The 25,030-nt window shown below is 32.8% G+C and overlaps 3 protein-coding genes across 5 annotated transcripts in view; 2 read left to right on the plus strand and 1 right to left on the minus strand.

Moving 5' to 3' along the window:
* The first annotated feature begins 118 nt into the window (after positions 1 to 118).
* Als2 (Amyotrophic lateral sclerosis 2) lies at positions 119 to 7,642 on the plus strand. 2 transcript variants are annotated; one of them, XM_029312449.2, is made up of 14 exons: positions 119 to 790; positions 960 to 2,279; positions 2,346 to 2,930; positions 3,110 to 3,479; positions 3,591 to 3,792; positions 3,887 to 4,067; positions 4,222 to 4,388; positions 4,517 to 4,626; positions 4,710 to 4,921; positions 5,076 to 5,633; positions 5,722 to 5,898; positions 6,021 to 6,189; positions 6,280 to 6,462; positions 6,570 to 7,642. In XM_029312449.2, exons 1-14 carry the CDS (start codon positions 411 to 413, stop codon positions 6,615 to 6,617), a joined length of 4,662 nt encoding a protein of 1,553 aa, XP_029168282.1. In that variant the 5' UTR covers positions 119 to 410; the 3' UTR covers positions 6,618 to 7,642. The 2 variants fall into 2 exon arrangements, with proteins under 2 accessions (XP_029168282.1, XP_029168283.1); XM_029312450.2 differs by having other exon boundaries at positions 2,361 to 2,930.
* A 2,359-nt stretch (positions 7,643 to 10,001) lies between these two features.
* On the plus strand, positions 10,002 to 12,609 carry holn1 (CD2 antigen cytoplasmic tail-binding protein 2 homolog holn1). The gene is made up of 7 exons (XM_029312413.2): positions 10,002 to 10,395; positions 10,489 to 10,668; positions 10,817 to 10,980; positions 11,225 to 11,408; positions 11,482 to 11,666; positions 11,823 to 11,934; positions 12,060 to 12,609. The coding sequence occupies exons 2-7, from the start codon at positions 10,533 to 10,535 to the stop codon at positions 12,293 to 12,295; spliced, it is 1,017 nt and encodes a 338-aa protein (XP_029168246.1). The 5' UTR covers positions 10,002 to 10,395; positions 10,489 to 10,532; the 3' UTR covers positions 12,296 to 12,609.
* A 1,558-nt stretch (positions 12,610 to 14,167) lies between these two features.
* The window catches only part of LOC114938446 (uncharacterized), a 52,388-nt gene continuing 41,525 nt past the window's right edge, over positions 14,168 to 25,030 (minus strand). For both annotated transcript variants that reach the window (XM_029312428.2, XM_029312427.2), the window contains exon 2: positions 14,168 to 23,449. In XM_029312428.2, coding sequence (XP_029168261.1) covers positions 21,498 to 23,417 — 1,920 coding nt within the window. In that variant the 5' untranslated portion in view covers positions 23,418 to 23,449 and the 3' untranslated portion in view covers positions 14,168 to 21,497. The remainder of the gene's footprint in view (positions 23,450 to 25,030) is intronic.

Here is a 25,030-nt window from a genome sequence, read left to right on the forward strand (position 1 = left end):
CAAATTTAAAATATTTTTTTTTTTTATTATGTGTATTATATATATTATTTTCTAATCTCTCTTATAAATTAACTTTAAGAATGAGAAATCAACACATATTTATGTATATATATATATAATCTTACATGAAAGTTTCATTAATTACTCCAGTTGGTTCCTCCCACTTGTGCTATATATACTTTTGACAGAACCCTATGCTATCAGCTGATATCTGTCACTACTGGTCGCTATTGCTCGCCGGATGTTAGTCATAATAAAAAACTCGTCCATTCAATCATGTCGTGCATGTGTAAATTTTCTGCGATACGTTTAAAGAAGTGTATAACCGAGGAAACGTTATTGCAGATAATATGACAAAAAAGTCAACGCGCGGCACTAGGTCAAAGTTTGCAGAAGGATCTTTCTAGGTTATGCAAACCTCTTTATTTGTCAAGGAAGCTCACAGCAACATGGATAAACATATGTACCTATGGAGAGGAGCTGACAAATTATCCTTTACATTCGGTGACAAGCCGAACGGCATTATCTGCAAATTGGTCACCATTAAAGATCACATTTTTGTAGAGACCACGACCAATAATTTGTACCATGGGGAAGTGTCATTTTCAGAGAGCACTTGCCCCACGCTCACTTTTAAAAGGGCTCAGTTCGACGTTATCGATATAGCGTCCAATTCTGAGCACCTATTCATCGTAAGCACTAAGGGACATGTTTTGAAAGTAAATCCTCAGGACATGAGTGTTGTAGATCTAATAATTCTTAAAGAGGAAGTGAAATATTGTAGCCATGGGTACGTACGTGTAACAAAACATGTCCTGTAATTAAAACTTGAATGAATCTCTCCCTTGTTAACTTTTATTTCTTAACTGATGTCTCCTTTAATTCTCTCTTCTATGTGTTATAAAATTTATTATTAAAATTTAAACATATCTGTTGGAATATCTGATTTTTATTTACAGATATAAAGAAGAAAATGAAATAGTAAAAGTCAAATCTATAGCAGTTAGCGACCATGCAGCACTATTCGTTACCGAAAATGGGCAGCTATGGGCTAGTGGGAATCAACCACAGATAGATATAAATAGTATAGAGCCAAAGAAAATTAGATTTTTCGAAGGGAGGACAGTGTCTGAAGTTGCTTGTGGTTCCAATTTTAATGTAGTTACTGTGAGAAAAACTACCAAACATATGAAAGATGATACGGACAGTGAGAATGAATTGGAGGAAGAAGTCTTTATAAATTCTTGTCCACAATGTCTTAATAATGTTATGTTGAGCCCTGGTAGTGTTACGTCATCGGATACATGTCTCACTGGTCTTCATGCACAGCAATTTAGCGAGGATCGTTCTACAAATTCCATCAGTGCTTTGTCCACTGCCAGTAAAGAACATATTTCTCTACCAGAAATGGACAAAAAAGAACTCTCTGGTATTGTTGAAAATGGTGGAGAATGTCCGAACAATTTAACAGATTCTGACAAGGATGAGAAAAGAAATGTTATATTTATAAATACAGAGACTGCTCGACAATTTCTAACCAGGCAACTATCTTGGGTTTCATCTTACGGCAGTGCCAAGGAAGATATACCTATGGAAAGTGTCGATCGTTCAACAAGATTGATAAAACAGAATGTATCAAACATGGCAAACTTAGTTTATGAAGGTGTTAAAAATGTAGGAGGTAAAGTCGTAACTTTATCTAGACATATGAGCGGTAGTTCCGATATTAATGAAGGTAAAGCTGATAGCAATGAGAACCTGGAAGAGCAAGGAGATAGCTATACAAAACCTACTGCGACTAGTTTGGCGTTAAGCTTACGTTGCGAGGAATTTCCCTGGTCATCGAGTACCGGTTCCTCCGAACATGAATTGTCCCAACAGGGTTTAAATGAAAGAATTAATACACTGTCTCGCGCTGGCAGCAACATATTGGCGACGGAACTCTGGGCCTGGGGAGATGTACAATATGGACAATTAGGAACGGGAGATATTATTAAACGACCGAGGCCCGTTCTGGTAGCAAAGCTTAGCCATACTGGTATCAGAAAAATATCGTGTGGTGCCTTCCACGTACTTGCCCTAACACTGGATGGCAGAGTATTCGCCTGGGGTCGTAACAACTTTAAACAGGTCACTTTGCACAGTACAATAGATCAGAGTGCACCTCAGTTATTTACAACAAAGTTATCTTCCAACGAGAGAGCCATTGATATGACAGCTGGCAATTTCCATAGTTTAGTAATGATGCATCATGGTTTATATTTTATGGGACAATCGAGGTAAATAATTAAAATGAAAATCTTATAGAGCAGTGATTTTATATTTCTGTTTATGTGTATATAAAGAAATTATGATTTCAGTAAAGTTGGGGATATGTTTCAATTTGACATACAGAATAAAGGTGAAGCGAACAGTCCAAGAGAAATTTTCAGTTCTGGACAATACAGTTGCTGTTCTGTGATAAACGAGCCAGCGATAAATATGTCAGAAGATTTGATTAACGATCAAATCTTTCTAGAAGAAATGTTGATTGTTTATCAGAATCTCATCAAGCCATTTCAAAAGAAGAGTGGTGCTATTCAAGAAGCCAATGTATATGAAACACTGTGTCGTTGTTATGCAGAGCTAATGCACTTTAGTGTTTTAAATGTCACAAGTTTATGGGATTATTTTAATCATATAGGAGAAGCATATGAAGTTGCAATTGTTGCCAATATAGAGGAATTTACCACAGTATATAAATATTATTTGAATGCTATTTGCGATGTTATATCTCTCGGTGGTTTTATGCATATTGCAAAACTCATTGAAGTGCCACAAGTAGTATCAAATTTATTTATAAATAATTTAAAGAGTAGTGATGTAAAAAGAAATAGCAATGAAATCGTAATCACAATGGCATTGCAGCATCCTTTATGTAAATTAAACAGGTAAATCTTGCACAAATTATATCATATATAAATATATATGATGCATATATATATATATGGTAATTCTGTTACAACAGAAGTTATATCTACTAATACTTTTATATTAATTTTATAAAAGTATATTTAAATATTTATAATCTTTGATAATCCATATATGTTATTTAATGGGTTTATTATAGGTACAAAAATATGATTCATAGTTTAATAAAAAGCAATGGTACAAAAATGGGTGTTGAACGATTACAAGAGGCTCTTATAAAATGGGAGCAAGTACACGATGAACAAGAGAAACGTCAAAAAGAGGCAGATACTACAAAGTTATTTTGGGAAAATTCTGGAAAACTGGGAGAATCGTTGAGATCTCCTAATAGAAGGCTTATTAGAGAATCAAAAATGTATCCATTATCCATACTTAATTCTGGTAGATTTTCATCACATTGGTTTATTCTCTTGACGGATATCTTCATACATGTTACTGGCACTACACACACAGTTCATCCACTTCGAACTTTATGGGTAGAACCTCTACCAGACTCTGAAAATATACAGGTACACACAAATTTATAATTATATCTTTTATTCATTACATTGTATCGCAAAATTAAAAAAAATTTAATATGATGACAAATATAATTAAGAATAGATTTATTTATCTCTTAGAATGCTATATCGATTGTTGCCCCAGAAGACAATTTCGTCTTATATACTCCTACACCTTCCGAACGTAACGAATGGTTACATGCTCTACAAAATACTATAAAATGCAGTTTGCAAAGAGTGATTGGAAATGTACCTCCATTAGCACGCTCGAGCTCATTCTCCTTCATAAAACATAATGTTTTCAAAGACGCAACATATACTGGTTTGTAAGATGTGATATTAAAGTATATTTCACTGAAAAGAAATATACATTATGTACAAAATATATGTAATCAATTATATCATGATTTTAACAGGACGATGGCTAAATGGTAAGCCACATGGTTCTGGAAAATTGGAATGGTCCGATGGTCGTACATATGTAGGACAATTTCATAAGGGTGTTCTTCATGGTACTGGAAAAATGGAAATCCCAATGCAAGGTGTATATGAAGGCCAATGGAAGGATGGTCAACAAAATGGATATGGAACAATGAAGTAAATTTAATTTTTTTAATTTATAATATTTGTATATAAGTTAATTATTTTTTTAGCAACGAATTGAAGCAAAAAATGTAAATTTCTTTTGATATAATTTTGTAAATTCTGTAAATTGTATTTTCGTAAAACTATTAATTATGCAATATTTTAGATACATCAATGGAGATTTTTATGAAGGCTACTTTAAAGATGGATTGCCTCATGGCCATGGTGTTAAGAAAGAAGGTCACTTTATGGCATCAGTTGCATCTGTCTACATTGGAGAATGGGCTGCTGGTGTTAAACAAGGCTATGGAATAATGGATGATATCATGACAGGTACAAAAAAGAAAAAAGTATAATACATTGTCCTGTGTGAAAATAAAATATAATAATTAATTTGATCTTATTTCCTAAATTAATTACCAACATCGAAATTATACACTTATTGCTTAATGATATTACAGGTGAAAAATATCTTGGATCATGGAGTAATGGTTTAAAACATGGTAATGGTTTAATTGTGACACTCGATGGCATTTATTATGAAGGTGCTTTTACACAGGATGTTCTAACGGTGACTATATATTTACAAATATTTTCTTAATATAAGAAATATTAAAAAATATATAAATTATATTGATATAATTTATATCAAAGGGTCATGGAGTAATGGTATTCGAGGATGGCACACATTACGAAGGCGAGTTCAAATCTGCAGGAATATTTTGTGGAAAAGGTACTTTAACATTCCGAAGTGGTGATAGATTAGAAGGTAATATGAATGGCGCGTGGAATGAGGGTGTCAAAGTTATCGCCACATTACATATGAATAAAGCTAGTGGAACTGCACAAACTAATTCAAAACCAGCGTAAGTGTTCCTTTTTATCTTATATTATTGTAATATTGAATATTGCTCTCTTTTCTTTCTAGTATCAAGTAATAAATCAATATTAGAAACTTTTAATTGTATATTACATTAATATATAATTTTTTATATTATTTGCATTTATTATATTTATTAGATCTTTTGGAAAACTATGTGTATCTGCTGATCAAAAGTGGAAAGCCATATTTAAACAATGTTATCAACAACTTGGCATATCCGAATCTCTCACTAAAAGTTCTAATTACAATGAAAAATCTGTAGAAACACAAAGAGTATGGCAAAATGTTGCTAGTATAATAACAAAGTCTCATCAAAAGACATTACAACGAAAAAAACTCTCTGCTAATAATGCCTCAAACATGAAGGAAAGAAATAGTGAGACAATTGATCAGTTAGATAAGATACCGTGTTTCGGACGGGATAAACTCACTAGTCAGACTTACAACGAAGTTCACAAATATTTAGTGAAAGCTTTCGAAAGTCCGCATCATCCATTGGGCGCTCTTTTGACAGAAGTAGCTGCGGTATATACGGCTACTTATGGTGGAGTGAGAGTACATCCGTTATTACTTAGTCATGCAGTATCGGAGCTGCACAGTATTACAACAAGGATATACGAGATTGTGCTTCTTTTATTCCCGGCTTTACCACGCTGTGGCAAAGAATGCATTCTTGAAACTGATAGTGAAGAAGAGTACGTATTATAAGATTTATACTACAGATTATATCTGATATTTCGAAAAAGTTGTACAGATGTAATTTATAGATTCATTTATTTTCAGACAAGTTATAAGCGCTGCTGCGATACTTCATCCGATATTACTGCCACGTGTACATTCAGCACTTTTTGTACTGTATGCCTTACATAATAAAAAAGAGGATGACGCATATTGGGAAAGATTAATGAAATGGAATAAGCAACCTGATATAACTCTGATGGCCTTTCTTGAAATTGATCAGTAAGCATAGTAGATTTATAACTGATGGAAGAAATAAATTATTATCTATAGAGATTTGATTTGATTATAGATGATAATTCTATTTGTATTTTACGTATTTCTAATGATTTGTAAAATTGTAGGAAATTCTGGAAGACTACAAACGTAATAAACATTGCAGACAATTCATTACCATATCAGCATGAACCTTACTTTAGTGATGCTATAGAAACTTTACAGCAACTCAAAACAACTTTTTCGCCTTTAGAAAAGCTGTTAGTGGTCAGAAATACATTTGAACAAATGACACAAGTAAGGATATATAAACAATATCATGAATATTAGGACTATTTATGATAAATATGTTTAATTATATTATTTATATCGACTCATATTTAATAGGCAGTACAAAAACAACTAGGATCTACATATTTATGGACGATGGATGAACTATTTCCAGTGTTTAGTTTTGTTGTAGTACGTGCTAGTGTATTGCAATTAGGGAGTGAAATACATTTTATCGAAGATTTCATGGAGCCATATTTGCAAAATGGAGAGCTTGGTATTATGTTCACCACTCTTAAGGTGAGATATAATTATAATAAATAGGGATAAAATAAAAAGAAAACAAAGAGACAAATAAAATTAATTAAATTAATTAAAATTAATAAAATTAATTTCATTATACACAGGCATGTTACTACCAGATATTACAAGAAAAAACAAACATGGGCGATTGAAAACAAAAATTGAAATCAATAAAAGGATTAGTACAATAAGATGGTAAATATGTATAGACATAAGACATGTATCCGTAAAAGTAATATTATATTCATTTAAAAGACAGACAGGATAAAAATAATTTTGCATGACAAAAAGGTATTATGTATTACAATTAACTAAAGTGATAAATTGCATTTATAATACATAATGTAGCCCTTAGCATCTTGATTATATTAAAGTGCTGAAACATAAAATGGAATAAGAAACGACATGACATATCATTTCATTAGAAAAGATTTGTCAATGTAAAATGTATATAAGTTTACTATTAAAAAATATTTGTCATTGGCTAATGTTTTGCAACTAGGAAACATTTGCGTCACATATAAAATATGTCGCTATATATCAATACCAGTCACATATAAAAGTTAAAGTTGAGTACTTCCAATTATCTGTTGTCAAAAAATATTATGCATTTTTTGCAAACAGCCATATGAAGTACATAGCTCAATATTGTGATAAAAAAAATGAAAAGTTACCTTTTCTCTTCCACATACCTGAATTAGAGATTAGCCGTATAAAAGCGATTATTATTCATATTTTGTACATTCTTTTGCAACATTATCACAGAAATACTTTAAATCTTTTTATTTATGTTACCTCTCTTTCACATATAATTTGTTCTTAAAATGTAAATATCACTTTTAATAAAATTTCTGTTTAAAATATAATCTAAACCACATACAAGTCACTTTCTTCAAAATTTATATATTAATTGTGAATTAAAAAAAGTTATATATCATTAATATATAACTATTGTAACACACATGAATGAATACAAAAAGAAAGAAAATTGCTCTTTAAAATAACAATAAATGATTTTCTTATGATAATGTATGCAAATAGTATTTCCATCCTATAATTTGCAGAAATATATATTAAATATCTGTTTGCTAACAGATGTATACATGTGTAGACCGTTGATAAATGTATGTATAGTATAGTAAGAAATAAGGCAGTATACACACATATATATATTATATATATATATATATATATATATATATATATATATATGAATTCAATTGATATTAAAATTTGAATTGAATAAGTTATAGTAAAAAAATTTGTAATAGTATTAGTTTACTTATTTGTTATTTTAAACTTTTAAAATACGAATATATTGCATAATTAATATAGGATAAAGAGTTTAAAGACAAGAAACTTTATAATTTATTATTATTTCATTGTGCGCTGTTATTGTATATGTATATGTATGTGTTTCCCCGAACATACATATATATTTTATTTTACTTTCATTTCATTTATATATATATATATGTGATATTAGTTAAACAAAACGCTTACTAATAACTCTAGCATGTACCTGAAACATATTCTTTATATTAATCCGGAAGAGTTTGCTATATTTTAACATTTATATTTATCTCTCTTGAATTTTTATATATTTTCATCTACTTATATAAAAGCAAAATATATCAAAAAATAATAATCTAATTATTTGCTTATCTTATCAATTATTAAAAACTGACTATGAAATGGTTTAATTAAAGTTTCATTAATTAAAATGTTACATATATTTCTCAATTTTGTGAACTCTATCAGATTAATATATTAAGTATATACAAAAGTACAATAATTGTTTACAATATGCTATACACTTTTTATGGTATGTTCATTACGACCATTAAGAAATCAAACTGTTAGTATCAAATAATATGATATAAAATATCATCACACAGTAAATATAGTAATTCATACCTATGTTTGGAAATATTCTATAATTAAGATATCTTGGGATTAAAACTTATTGCATTAATCAGTTTTAATTTGCCTAATATGACAGAAATTCTAAATTTTTGAAGTATCTATAATAATTATTTAATTACTTTTTTAATAAAAATACTTGAAAATAATATGTAATAAAATATATATTAATATTATATTTAATATTATGTAAATATAAAAAATTTATTGATTGGATAATATATTGCAGATGTGTATCTTTTATTGAAAATCACAAAAGGTGTAAAATGTGTTTTACTTTCAGTATAGAATGTTTCAGAACAAAATTAAAAGCCCAAGAAGAAGTTTGTAACAACATGATATGTTAAATATAACTCGCATTTTTTAAGTGATGTAGTAGGGTGATGAATGAAGTTGAATCTATTTATGAGAATTCTGCAATTATAACTAGTATAGAAAAAAATAAAAGATTACACAGATATAAAATAAAAACGTAAAAGTTATGCAATATATGTTAATACATGTGCGTATATAGATTATCATGTAGTTATATAAGTTAAAATCCGATTTATATACTTTTTAATGCCTTTCTTTTGTAATACAATACTCTTCAAATGATAGCATTGCGTATGTATTAATATATAGTTTCAAATAATTAATACAATATTCTATTATTTGTATTGAAATAAACATATATTACACAATATTATTTATATATATATATATATATATATATATATATATATTATATATTAAAAATTTGACAGATTATGTTAATAATGTTAACAATTATTTATTCACGGATATTATAAAAACATGAAAAATTCAAAAGCAAATATATAGAAGCAGTACAATATAAAAATAATTTATTTATAAAAATAATTGTGAGAAATATGATGTCATGAAAATATATATTCTTCTGCTATCACTACTCATCTGTATTTTTAATCTATATCATGATATTCCGAATCACACACATATGGAACAACGTTTGAATAATAAAAATTCGAAAATTAAAATTATGCACGTAATAAAAATTCAAGGATTAAAATTATACACGTAATAAAAATTCATCAAGAATTAAAATTATGTATACAATAAAAATTCAAGGATTAAAATTATATGTATATAAAAATTCGGAAATTAGAATTATGTACACAATAAAAATTCGGGGAATTAAAACTATGAACATAATAAAAAAAAAAAAAAAATAAGTACCGACTATATATTACCGACTGAAAAGAAGCATATTTATAAATTTATTTCTAAAATTATCTGATAAGACCTCAATTAAACGATAGAAGAAAAAAAAAAGCTTTTTGAAAGGTACTTATTTTTTTTTTTTTTTTATTATGTTCATAGTTTTAATTCCCCGAATTTTTATTGTGTACATAATTCTAATTTCCGAATTTTTATATACATATAATTTTAATCCTTGAATTTTTATATATATATATTATATATTATATATTAAATATATATATATATATATATATATTTTATATATATATATATATATATATATATATATATATATATGTATGTATAAGACATAAGAAGGAAAATAATATAAATACAAATATTAAAAATCAAAAGTCTAAATATTTAGCTGAATAAGTGTCGAGTTGCTTATTAATGCACTTTTTAAGTTAAAAGAAAATGTATGTATACACATGCTGATGAGCTGATGCATGCGTGATCACGTGGGAAATGCGAAGTGGTATTAGCGGCGCAAAAGCAAGAGAGGAGCAGGGATAGTTTCCGTTTTACACAACAGTGATACAATTCCGAGAATTTTATTCGTAATATAAATAACGGATATAAATTTTAATTGTAAATGAGAAACATCGGTAAACCTAACGAGTTCTTGAAACGGATAGAATAGCTGCTGGAAGATGCACTGTATAACCTAAAACTTTGTGAGCACAAACTAATCCTATATTTAAAATTGTACAGAAAACAATTTCTTATAAGATAAGAAACTTTGCAGTATCATCGCGTTTGTATAAACGATAATATCCAAATATTGTGAGTATTTTAATTAGCCAAATAACATGTAGCGATTATTTCGCTTATTTCATTAAACAAAACTTCTCTAACAATATGATCTTTTTCATGTAGAATCTATCTTCTTGAGGAAAAAGTTTATTATATATACAGAAATCATGTCAAAACGTAAATTTGATGATATTGAAGAGGCAGCTGACAAGCAACCACTTAAAAATTCACTGGATTCCGATGAAGACGATGATGAAATAAATGAAGATGCTTATAATATCATGAACGAGGATGAATTAGAAGGTATTTGTTTGTATAATGTAATCTAGATAGATTAATATAATTTATTATTTTCTTATTTTTTCTTATTGTGATCATTCTTATTTTAATAGTGTATAGTTGTATATTTAATATCTATACCGAATAATGTAATTATGGACCTGTAAAATAGGCACAGAAGATGGACCCTCAGCACCAGAAACAAATGTAGGATTTACAGCGTTTAATATGAAGGAGGAATTGGAAGAAGGCCACTTTGATAAAGATGGCCATTATCTTTGGAATAAAGACAAGCAAATAAAAGACAACTGGTTGGATAATATCGATTGGGTCCAAGTTAGTATGATGGATAAAGATAATATATAATGAGCAAATAGATAAATATAATAAAGTCTATCTTTCTATTCTAATCTATTAAATAGTTCATTTATATAAAAGTATAATTTTTTTTTGTATTAAGAAAATTGGTTTATATTTTAATATTTTAAATAGTTTCTTATTTTATAATATATATAATGTAATGTAAAATGAGGTAATATACATTTTTTCTATTCACATATAAAATAAATATCTTTCAAAGGTTAAACCTGGTTCCACTACTAATGTACAAAAGAAGGTCAAATCAAATGAAAGCCATGGATTGGGAGATAGCGATAGTGATAGTGATGCTGGAGATATTATGTTTGATCCTATTCCATTATATAAACAGATTTTAGAATTTCTTAAACCTGGTGAAACTGTTTCTAAGACGCTATGCAGACTTGGTAAACATAATTGCTAATATGGAGCGTACATATTCAAGCTATTATAAAATAAATACAAATTGTCCCAATCCAGGCAAAGGGAAAAAGAAATTAACTACAGCTGAAAGATGGAAAAGGAAAAAGGAATGTAAAACAAGTGATGAAGAAGACCCGAATTCTGTAAGCATAACCAAATTAACTGAGCTAGCAAATGAGTTATTGACACGTACTGGTAATATGGATATATATCAAGAAAGTTATGAACAAATAAAAAAAAAGGTAATATAAAAGTTATATATATAAAAATTATATTATTAATAAATTATGTATATATGTATAATTTATATATATATATATATATATATATATATATATATATATATATACACACACATTATATATAATTTTTATTATAAGAAATACCTTTTTTTGTAGATTAATGCTGGCAATAAGCATGCATGTCCTTCAAAGCAAGAAGCAGAACTGGATATGTACGCTGATGATTTTGATGAAAAGGAAAAGGCAAAACTGGACGACACTAATAATGGTCTGTAATACAACATATTAGCGACAAATACTTTCATATTGCTTATTATCATTTCTATTATATAGAAATATTTTTATGAGAGTTTTGATCCATATTTTTGTACATATGTATATATATATGTGTAGATAAGACAGCAGACTCAACTAGTGCGGAAGAAAGTACATCTTTAGCAGAAAACGTAACATGGAATTTGAAATGGTCACAAGATGAAGATGCAGAAATACATGGGCCTTATACTACTCAGCAAATGCAATCGTGGGCAAAAGAAGGATATTTCAAAAAAGGTGCATGGGTCAAAAGAACTGGACAACAAAATCAATTTTACAATGCTGCTAGAGTAGACTTTGAACTTTACCTGTGACACTTCTATATCCAGTATACATAAAAATGTCAATAAATAAATATATAATTTGTCAAAAAAAATTCGACAAATCTTAAAATATTTTATAGAAGTAGTATACATATATATTATAATATTGATAAGTAAAATTTTCACGCAAAATAAGAATAATCAAGTAATTATCCTTATTTGTGAATAAGTATTCCACAAATATCTGTACAAATTTACAAAAAGGAAGTCACGATACGCAATCTAAGAGATGACTTAATTATGTTTTAAATCTTATAAGAAAATCCCTTGCCTAATTATAAATAAAACATTTTTCTATAATAAAACATTGCAATTTTTTTACATTCTGTTATAATATTTTTAATTATGTAATTTTTATATCTGTTAAAAAAAATTACAAAGAATCAACAAATGCATGAGAAATTATTGCAGCTAATAAATATATTAATTTAGATAATAAATATTTATATTAGCTAATAAGTATATATTTAGATATTCATATAATTTAAAATAATTACTAGTTTTTTATATCTTTATTATTTATTAAAACAACTGTAATATATATTAACATAATAATGTGTAAATTAGAAAAATTATAAAAAATACTAAAAAATGATAAAAATAATTATTTTGTAAAACATTTAATTTTACAATATAATGATAATATTTAGATAATTTTTCCCACAAATTTAGAAACCATTTGAAACAATACTTAATTGAAGAACTATTATTTTGTATGTAAAAGACATTTTGATTGCTAATATTTGTTTATATTATTTCCGAATACATATAATGCAGTAGTATGAGCATTTATGCCTTTTTAAATTCACGCGCTTTTTAAATACTAAAGACGTCCGATTTGATCACATCTTCGCGTAATATGTTCTCCTAATGCATACTTCTTCGCAAGATATGTTCACCGTGTCATCTCTCGGATGAGTTAATAGCAAAACATATGTGGCAAAGAGATGTATTAGGGGAACATATGATGCAAAGAGATGATCAAATCAAGCGATTTTAGAACTTTTGAAAGATAAATTACTGCTTGTAAACTATTTTACCGACTGAAGACAAGTATAGTTGCACTCTTTTAAATTATGGTTATCCTGATAATATTTACAAGATGGCCGCGTAATTCATGTATAGGTGCAATGATTTTGTACGCCGCTTGTACATTATTTATATGCATATTTTTCAGTTGATTATTAAAAATTGTCTGGCGTGGTACTTTAAGAAAAAAATTCATACTTCAGATTTCTTGCGTATTTCTATATATTATTAGAGTGAAAACATTGAAATTTCTGACTCGCAGAGAATGTAAAGTATTTTTAAATGGAATGTTATCTCTAAAATAAATCTATTTGTACTTTAACTAGTAGAGTAAAAAACTCTTTCTTTAAAAAAAATTTTTATATTTATTTTGTACATTCCGAAGGATAGCAAATTACTTTCTTCGAGTAAAAAATAGATTATTTTCAGAATATAGATTATTGCCAGACATAAAAATTTATTTAAAAAGATAAATTTTTTAAATATATATTTATAAATTTAATATAAAACAATTAAACTCACCCATTTGCTCTTTTTCTCGCTCTCTCATTAATTGTTTTTTATAGATGCATTTATAAATGCAGTAGTTGCTCGCAATTTTGTACTGTGCAAAGCTAAACACGAAAGAAAGAGAATTATACATATATTTCGGCTAATATAGATCACACAAAGATGTGCAAACAAATGATAAAGGGTGATTTTTTTTAAATAAACATTTAAATAAAATATAAGACACATATCAATGTAATAAATAACAAATTGATGAAGTACTTTGAATTTTTGTGTGTGCATATGTTAATAGATAATTGGCATGTTTTTTTTTACTGAATATAATTTTATTAAACGTCTTAAACATTTTTATTAGCAATGTATGAAATTTTTATGTATAATTACTTAAAATATTACTTCAAGTATATTTTCTTCGCGTACACGCAAAAATTGTTCAGACATGAATATCTGAGAGTATACGTGTGCATGCATATATATTTATATATATATATATATATATAGATTTGTATATATTTCTATATATATACAAGATGTCTCCTCTCTTTTCTTTACGTTTATGCTCTGTTGAAAGATTCTTTGATTAATTTTGAATCGATTTTCTCTTGATTGATACTATATGCATATTATTACACTGTTCTTGTAATTTTTCAATGTTCAGTATTAATTATAGCTTGGGGAGTAACTTTGGTTTTAATTAAAGTTCTGTTTGAGTAAAGTCTACTTGGAATGTATTAAAATTCAAAATTTTAATGCATATTAGCAAGTTTCTAAGTTTAATATGAGAGAATCTTTAATATGAGAGAATTTTTGATCGTTGGTAAAAATAAAAATTATTAATTAATATTATATAAATGCCTCGACTCTTTGATAAGAAAAAATCAATTTTAAACTCTTCGAAGAATCAGTCTCTTTTTCTTTCTTTTTTTTTTTAGGTGCAGCATAATCGCAAATCTTGGAACACCTTGTATATGCACGTATATATTTTCGCAAGTATAAATTCATAGCTCATCTTGAAAAGTCAGAAGAATTTCTAGCGGAGTGTTAAACGTATAGAAGACCGAAAAGTATCTATACTAGATTATAATGAGAACTATATGAATCGATCCTTTCGGTAGCTACACGAGTCGATCGTAATTGTGAAAGAGTTTAAATATAACTACATTACTAAAAGTGCGGTGAAGTACATGCAATGTACACCCGTTGCTTATCAAACCCAACATATTTCGTGCGTTTAATAAGTTTATTAATAATAACATGCTTTTAATCAAGATTGCAACCATTCGTCTTCTGTAAATTCACACGATATTTAACAATGAATAAAAACTGTTCTTGAACAACAGATTTTTCACTTAATTGCAAGATAGATCTTGCATCAAATAATAATAATTAAAAGATTCAAACGCGCATAGTACATTAAGCAAAATAGATTGTTTTTCCAATTATGACCTCTTCAATTAGCTATTAATTTAATTTAAATAAAATGACTCGATTACACGTATGTACATGTATAATTTGAATTTAAATAAATTCATCATATATCTTACGAAAAAAATATTTAGATTTAAAAATTTCTTATTAGAAAATAAAAAGATAAATGGAAAATAATAATATTACATTTATTTATTAAAATGGTAAATATGTATTTTTTTATATCGTTAGATGTCGTATTGAATTATTCACAAAAAAGAGAAAAAACATAACATTTCTTTTGATTCTTCCGATTGGTATAAGTTAATTCAACATTTCGCAAATGCAAAACTATTTTCATCGAAATTTGCTTGCAGAAATACGAGATTACACGAAGCAAGGTGGCGAAGGGTACATTGCATTCCATTCACGCGTGTCTACGAAACAAGTACTTTGGTCTTTTCCAAGCTGAAAGGACGCGCGCAACAGCCGGAGAGAGAGAACACATAGGGGACGACGTTCGGACGAGGGCGAAAATAGGGTAAGAACATATACGACACATACGAGAGAGCGGACAAATTACATGCCGGTTTCATATACACGCGCACGCAAAGGAAAAGGCAAGATCCCGTAAGAGCTGTTCCGTCGGTTTTATCTTTATCGTAGATCGGGCACGCTTTACGTGGTATTGCCTTATTCTAGTCTCGCGAACGACCAGTTCGATCGCATGCGAGTTTTCGAGCCGTTCGAGCTGTGCGAACATCTCGGGGAACAATCGTTATTGCCGTTATATCGTTATGAAACCGGCGCCACAAGACTTGCACGCATACATACACAAAGGAGGGGAAAATACAAATGAAACGGGGGAACTCACATATGGACGTTTACGCACGTGAGGGAACGTTTTACGATTTATTGGCGTCGAAATGGCGCGGACACTTTTTCTCTCACTTCCGTAGATTTATTTCTTCATATGAATCGAAGATGTATTGCATGGATATGATAATAAAGTCGTTATACAGCGTTAAACGTATCGCTACATATTGTTGATTTATTGGCAGAAAAAGATATTGGGGAGAGAAAAATATATAGAAGTGTCATATCAACATTTTAATATAAAACTGCGCGTTGCACATCTTCGATTTATGCGGGAATAAGTCTGTCGAGATGTATGTTTCTTATAGGTATATGCGAGCACAAAAAGTGTGTCTCCGAGACTATTTCGACGCCGACTATACATTCGACATTACACACACGGTTTTGTATGTACATACAAAAATAGCCGCCGAGAGCAGCAACGGCACGCCTCAAACGCATCGAAGTCCCCAAAGCGAAGTTCGAAAAGGGGATACACGCGAGACTCAGAAGAGGAAGAAGAGCAAGAAGGAGGACGTTTGCGAGGCCTCTGTCTCTCTCTCTTAGGGGACGTGTCGACCTCGCCAACCCTTCTCACAACGGAGCTGTCTCTCTCTCTTTCTTTCTCTCTGTGTCTCACTCATCTTCCTCTTGGTCGTCCTCCAGACGAGAGATGCACATAGCATGACTAACTACCATGACTAACGAGTCGGGTGAAGTGCCACCGAGAAATCTTGGCTAACCGAGCGAGAGAGGGTAGGCACGGTGAAATATTTTCAGGTCTAATATATTTCCAGCGGCGCACTATAGGGGTGGTGTCTTTTCCCATTTGAGCCCTCGTTTAACTTTATATATTAGATGGATAGATGCGGATAGAACGCAAAGACGCCGAAGATAATTAAAAACGCGTATTTACGAGTCAAATTGTTAAAAGTAGCGTCTAATTGAGTTTGAGTACGTGTATGCATTAAGAGAGAAGGTTTGCGTATAATAATCTGGCTCGTCTCTTGAATTTTTCTCATATTTCCGACGGTATCTTCGCTATTACATACTCGGAAAATGTAGCCCTTCCGTGTGAAAGGGTTGAGATTTTATCTGAGACGCTTACTTAGAGTCGTGGTGTTTATAATCGTGATGAGTACGCAAAGCCTCACAGAATTTCTGTACAAAATAAATGTAAACGAGTGCCAACGGAATAGGTCTTATAATTAGTTACAATCTGATCGGCATATCTTGGATATTTAAGATTTAAGATTAATCGGACGATTTAAATGAGAGATATACACACAGGATAAGACAGAGAGAAAGAAATGAGTGGAAATGAACGCTTAATGTTCGGTAATCAAAGTAGTAAATTGGATCGAATTTAATCTCCTCTGTTCCTCAATGCTTAAGTGACAAATAAACAAAGAAACATAATTACATACGTTTAATTACAAATTTAATTTTTGTTATTATATTGATAAATATTTAAAAAAACAATTCGATATATTCACATTTTTTTAATCCTTAAATACATTATTTTATAAAATTTAAATTTTGTAAATTTAAAGTAAAATAAGTTTATTACACATAGAGAGAGAGAGATATCAAAATAGATATGTAATTAGATTGATATAGAAATAGAAAAAAATTAAAAACTGCAGATCTCATATCTTTCAACGTATACACACAGGTATTCGAAACCGATCATAAAATTCGAATAAAGTAGAAGATTGAAACTTTACGGGCTCTGTTTCTCTTTCTCTCTCTTTTTCTTGCTTTCTTATTCTTTCTGTTTCTCGATCGGTCCGTCGTAAAACTCTTCGCATAATCAACGAAGAAAAGGCCGCCGACTTTCGAGTTAAACTGTGACGATCGATTGCGCATTCCACGTGGGAACTTCCAAACTTAGCGAGCCGAGGATGGACGACCCGTTTCGGCGGAAAGCAAGAGGATCCAGCTTGTAGGTAGCTCGTGATGCAGCTTGTAGGTCAGTGGACCGCACACGGAAAGCTCATTAATGGGGGATTTTCACTCGACGCTCCTACCGAGCCTCTCGCTTCGAGGGGGAAAATAAATTTTTCAGAACGTTCAGAGAGCGAGCCAGAACGAAAGCGATATCACTCACGAGGTCCAAGTAAGAGGAAACATCAATCTCGAATGTTTCGCCTAATCGCATTAAATCTAAACGACCTCGTAAATACAGTTTCATCGATCTTCCTTTTTTTCCCTTTTTTTTATTTTTTTTTTTTTACACAAACTGTGAGTACTATCATTTTTTTAAACGGCTACCCAGCTCGTTCGACGCGAATGAACGCTGATGCGAATTGATGGCGATTGCCGACTATCTGGGGAACTGTTTCGCCGCGAGAACGGCGATTTCCATACATTTTTTATGAAACCATCCGCATATCGATCCGAGAACGAGAATTTTGCGTCTCGTTAAAAGAACACGAATCTCGTGGAAATTAACTTTTTAACTATATATATATAGATTGAAAGATAATTCTCATTCAGCGCGAATACAAACACAACAAAATGCTCTTTTAATACTCGACTATTAGATTTTTATAGCACTGTGTGTCTCGATAGAATCGAATCAATTGATTTTGACACCTAAATAATGAATTATATATATATTTACGTACGATAAAACTTGCTCGTAAAAAATAAGCCACTGAAAAAATATACGTCGCAAGATTAAAAATAATATTGTCTCAATATATACATACACACACGCGCGCACACACACACACACACTCTCTCTCTCTTTGACGGTCCAAAGTTTATCGCCTTCCGTCCCAAGATCTCATTTCGTTTCAAACGAACGAGCTGGCGAATTCGCAAAAAAGGGTGCCCTTAATCTCTCTCTTTAAATTCTGGGAAAGTTCGAGTCGCGGCCCGGGCCGTCGCGTCGTAAGGAAAATGCGATTCAGTAACGAGACTTAATCTCCGGGTGTAGCAAACTACGACTCTCACGGAGTTGCCTTACAAGTGGATCCAATTAGAAAGTTTTGCATATTCTGTTAGATTTCGTGGACGCGCGTGGTGCGTTTAGAGGCGTGCGCGAAAAACATAGAGATATATATAGGCTCTCTCAGGATCGCGTAATCGCGGATTCGCGTAACAACTTCCGTCGTCGGAGACTCACGTACGCGTTATTATTTTCTTCTTCTTTCTTTTTTTTTTCTTCCCTTTATCGTCGCGCAAGACGGAATCGTTATTGCGAATCGCAAGTACGAGTCTGTTTCGGTGATTCCCATAACGGAAACGTACGCACTTTATATATTCGTACTGCATTAAGTATATTTTCGTATTCAAAACGTAACATTTTTTCCAAACTTAACATCATAAATTAATAAATAAATATATATATTTATATATATATTTTTTCGTAAGTATTCGCTTATGCATTTTTGTATAAATGTGTGTCTTTTGTAATCTCTAAATATATTCGGTGTTAATGTGCTTACAGAGTAAAGGTCGTAACACACTATTATTGCTTTAATTTACAACACTTCGTACGAGGGATCCTCCCTTTGTCGATCGCAAAAGAGGGAAAAAATCGAATTTGCGTCCTATAACGTAATTTGCTCCCTTAAGCGTGTCTCGTGTGGAGGGACGTGTTAACACAATTTTTAGCAAACAACTCATTCTTCCTTTATTAATAGTGCTCATACGGTTGCTCAAATTTGCGAATTTTCAAGTATCTGGATACTCGTTTAATCCGAATGTGGCAAAAAGATATTTAACGTATTTACGTGTCTTTCGTTTAAATATTATAATTATTCAATCAAATATAAATATTTCCAGACCCAACAGCTTTACACATAATTAATATCAAAATCCGATAATTTACATATATCCGTATTATTCAAATAATAAATATTATAATTTATACAAATCCACACAATAATTAAATAATCAAACAAATATATTTATTTGAATCCAGATACTCGATTAGTTGGATTCTAAAAATAGATGTAATAAGAGCGCTATTATATTTATTAAGTCTTATAACGCAATTGATGTACTCGACAATAATTTAATTTAGCAAATCTCGAGCCCCGGAGAAGCTTCTCAGCCTGGAACGGACTTTTTACAAAGAGTATTAATCTCTAGGTAGCTAGTAATCTCTAAGAGGGCCTTAACCGACTAACACGCGACGCAGCTTTCAATTTGATTTGTCACTACGTGTTCAAACGAGTCCGAAACGCGAAATGAACATTCGCCCAGCAAAATCAGGTGCATTGCCACTGCATTCGCACTGAGCCAAACAGATTTCAACTCGTAATTCTCGAAAATAAATACGGGTCCTCTCGTTCTCTCCTTGCTTCTTTCTCACCGCGGTCCAGATATAATACAATACATATAACGTACTCTCTTACGTTCCCGCACAATTTACATTCCGAGTCAGATTGTGTTCCCTCAGTGAGAATGCATCCTGGCTCTTTCTCTCTCTCTCTTTCATACACATGCACACAAACACACACTCTCTTTCTTTCTCTCCCTTTCTCTAGTAGCGACGCAACTATCTCGGAAGACATTTCATTTTCACTCGTCCACGGTTGCTTCTGTTTGTCCTAGGGGTACAATTTCAGCGTGTCGCGTCACGGTCGCGCCGTAACCCGCCTCGATTTCTTACGAGCAAAACACGGTACATTCGCGCTCGAGCAACAGAATTTCAGGATAATCCGCTTTCCCGACGGCGATGGGATATCGATCATTTTCAAACGCCAAGTGGAAAGTAATGTCCACCTACATCGACGTTACTCTCGCGTCTTACTGCGGTACAAAATGTTCGAAACAGTAGTTGGACCTCGTTCCATTTCTTTACCTCTTGTTCTCCTTTTTTCTCCTTCCTCGTCGAATGGCAATATTACTATTGCTCAAACATTTAACCACTGTATACAACTTGCTTTGTTGGTCCTCGTATGCAATGAGATGTAGCGTCTTCAGCAAAACGGTAGCGCAAACATTCCAAGAATGATATCACACGTTGCTTAAATTTAACAACTGGTCGTGAAACTCGTCGCACTCCGGTGGTATAAATCTTTCATATTTCTGCACCATCCCTGCAATATATCTATATATATATACACACATATAATATATATATATATATATATATATATATATATATATATACACACACACACATATATATATATACACACATATATGTATATATATAGTACACCGCAGTTTTCTCTCATCACATACGCAACGCGACGCTCGAGTAATCAAGACACCGAGAGCGTCGTCGAAGCAATAATCCCGAGACGTTTCGGACCGTTAAAAGCTCGCGATACGGAGTTGGCGCGGCGCATCCGGTTCGCCTTAACGACTAGACTATCCCCGAATTCGCCGATTACGGCTACAGAGAGCTGGACCCACGTGCTGATCCCCCTCACACGAAGACAACGTGCGGTTTCTCGGAAAGCGGCGGCGGCGGTGGCGGAGGCGGCGACTGACGCGACGGCTCGTAATCGTAATCGTACTCGTAATCGTAACCGTAGTCCAGCCGTTGTAGAGTGTTCGATCTGCCGGAAGGGTTGCGTCCGCGATAAAGCGACAACACTTCCGGCGGCTCGTCCCGCAGATCGGTCACGTCCGCCACCGCGTACACCCCTTCCTCCGTCAGTCGTTTCCCGTACGAAGGATCCACGACGTCGCAATGATGTCCGGGTCGGGCGTATCGCGGAGTCTCGTAGATGTTCGTGTCCTGGGACTGAGGGCTGCACTCCGCCGCGGCCTGCACCGCCGCCTTGCCACGTGGCGAATCGTACGACATGTCGTCGTTGTTCCTGGCCAACAGACGCCGACTGTAGGACTCGGCGTTCTTGTCCAGCCCATCGCTTCTACCTACGTAGACCAGAAACTCGGGACGATTCGACGCGGCGTACGCGAGCGACGAGCGTCTCTTCCTCTTGGTCCGGGTGACGTGGGCGATCAGAGCGAGCACGGTCGCGGCCGCCGCCAGGCAACCGACGGTTGACAATGACAGATACAGCGGGCTCATGCGACACCGCAGGGAACCCTCGGACAGCGTGATCAGAGCCTTGCCAGCGAACTCTTCGTCGCTGCAAATGATGTCGTGGGTATCCAGTTCGAGCCGCGTCTCGTTACGTCGCTCCTCGGCGCGTATCACGTTCCACAGCCAATGGACCGAGCAGTTGCACACGAGAGGATTGCCGCCGACACGTAGATGGGAGAGACCGTCGACCGGAAATTGCGTCGGTTGCAGAGTCGCCAAGCTGCAACGGCGTAACGAGACCCACCTGAGGTATCGAGCACCGTATAAGACACGCACCGGTAGCTCTCTCAATTCCCGATTGCCGTCCATCGAGATACGCTCGAGGTTCACATTGTCGGCGAACGCTCGCGCGTTTACGCTCGTGATCATGCAGTCGTTCAGTTCCAAGTTCCTCAACTCGAAGAGATTGCGAAAGGCCACGGCCTCTAAGGACCCGAGAGGATTCGTGCTTAAAACCAAGCTCGTCAGAACGCTCAGTCTGGCCAGGGCGGCCGTAGGCACGGACGTCAAATTGTTCCCGGATAAATCCAGATACAAAAGATCCGGTAGACGATCGAAGGCGACGTCGGCGATGCCCCTGATGACGTTGTTGGACAGATTTAGGGAGATCAATGATGGTAACGACGGCAAGGAGTCTCGATCGAGCTCCTGTATCAGGTTGTACGACATATCTATTCGCTCCAGACTTGGCGCTAGCACCAGATTATTCGTCGGTACCTCCAACAGCGAGTTCTCGCTCAGGATCAAAGTCCGTATCTTGTGCAGATTCGTCAGCAGATCGTCGGGTAGACTCGTGATCGAATTATTGCTCAGATTTAGCACTTCCAGCTCGCTGGTGTACTTGAACGCCTGCTCGTCCATGTGCGAGATGTTGTTGCCGGCCAGATGCAATTCCTTTAGAGACGTGAGTCCTCGCAGAGCGTTCTTCGCTAAAGTGTGAATCGCATTGTTGCTGACGTTTAACACGAGCAAATTTTGTTGCAGGCTGAAGTTCTCCTGACCCAGGGTGCGGATGAGATTCGAGCTGAGATCGAGGCTCTCGAGATTCCCGTAGAAGCCGAAGGTCAGGTGCACGTTGGTCACGCGATTCTTAGAGAGGTCCAAGTGACGGAGGTCCGGATTCAATTGGATCGGCACGACCTCGAGGCCGGCGTAAGCGCAAGAGGCGCGTAGGCTCTCGTCGTCGCATCGACATCGCGGCGGGCAGATGCCACTAGCCAGAGCTGTCATCACGACGACCATCGCTATCGCGATCGACAGCGTCCACGGCGGCGACGGCCCACGTGATGCCATTCCATATGAGCTTCTTCCGGACTGGAACTACCCTGCACAATAAGTAGACAACGGAACATTCATTACTGCTGCCATATGTTATGTAATAATTAGAGAGCCATGAAGAGTGTTATTGTATGGAGATATTACGAAGACAAGTTTTCATGAAAATGATCATGAAACCAAAATTATTCGTCGTAGCTAAATTTTAATTGGTCTTATATTACAATCTGAAATTTCATTATCAAATATTTTTATATCAATATTTTTTTTAATTAAAGACTATAAAACTGTCAAGAATTGAATTTTACATAAACAAATAATTTCCTTTATTTATTCCATCACAGAAAAAAATAGCTTGTAGTTATCATGCCTAAATTTTACCTGTTTTTTATATTAGAATTTTTTTTTATTATAGACGATTAAAAACGGTCAAGAATTGAATTTTAAGCAAACAAATAAATTCCCTTATTTAATTTTATCATATAGAAAAGAATAGCTGGGAATTTACAATTAGTTATCATGCCTAAATTTTAGCTATACTAATTAATATTTTTAGCTATAGTTTAACGGATAATTCTAAACCAAAGATAGCTAAAAAATATCAGCTATCATAGTTAAAATTTAGGCATGGTAACTAATTAAATTTCAGACTATTTTTTGACGGAATTAAATAAATACGGGACAATTTTTTAATCGTCTTTAATTTTTAAAAATATAAAAGCAATATAAAAAACAAAAAATATAACATTTTGTAATAAAAATAATTGTATAATTAATAAGATAAATTTAATTTAAAATTAAACAAATAATTTGTGATTCAACGAAGATACCGTTGTGGTCAAAAGGTTATCATCCGGTGCAACACAAACCTGTCCATTATGTGTGATTTATTTAGTGTCTATCTATGGTTCTAAAGCTATACACATACATAATATATCGCTTCGAAGCGCGATCGAGAGAGGAATTACTTCATCGCTCGATTCCAATTATCTCTTTAATGACCGATAGTTTAAATGATATTAACTGCATGTTAATTCTACATTTCAAAATACTCTATCAGAATTCTCTTCTTCAACAAAATGATGTAGTACTATCATTGCAATTAATTAGGTCACATGATAATATGAAATGATAATTACTCGATAATAAATAGGTAAATATTTTTTAAAGAGCATAAATATAAAGCAAGAGATATCTTGAAACATTGAGATACGATTTTACGTTCGCGGTTTCAATTTAGGAAATACCTATTACGTATCCTATTGTATTTATCTATATACGCAAGAACACAAAACATTCTTCGCTCTTTATACTATATATATATACATATATATATACATATATATACATATATATATATATATATATATATATATATATATATATATATATATATATATATATAAACACACGTATAACGTGCGTGATTATATGAACGATATCCCTACGTTATGGAGCTGCAGTTTCAAATAAAATCCGCCGTTAGCTGAAAGACCTTTGTGAGCCGGGTAACTCGTGAAAGCGTAACTACCTTTTACGTTCACCGGTTTGCTACACAAGCTCGATGCAAGTTTATTTACGGACACCTGCACGTGCATTCGTGTTCAGATTTCGCGCTGCTTGCATCTCCT

The sequence above is a fragment of the Nylanderia fulva genome, unplaced genomic scaffold (genome assembly GCF_048542155.1).
Source record: "Nylanderia fulva isolate GAGA-0341 unplaced genomic scaffold, ASM4854215v1 Scaffold18, whole genome shotgun sequence".
Lineage (NCBI taxonomy): Eukaryota > Metazoa > Arthropoda > Insecta > Hymenoptera > Formicidae > Nylanderia > Nylanderia fulva.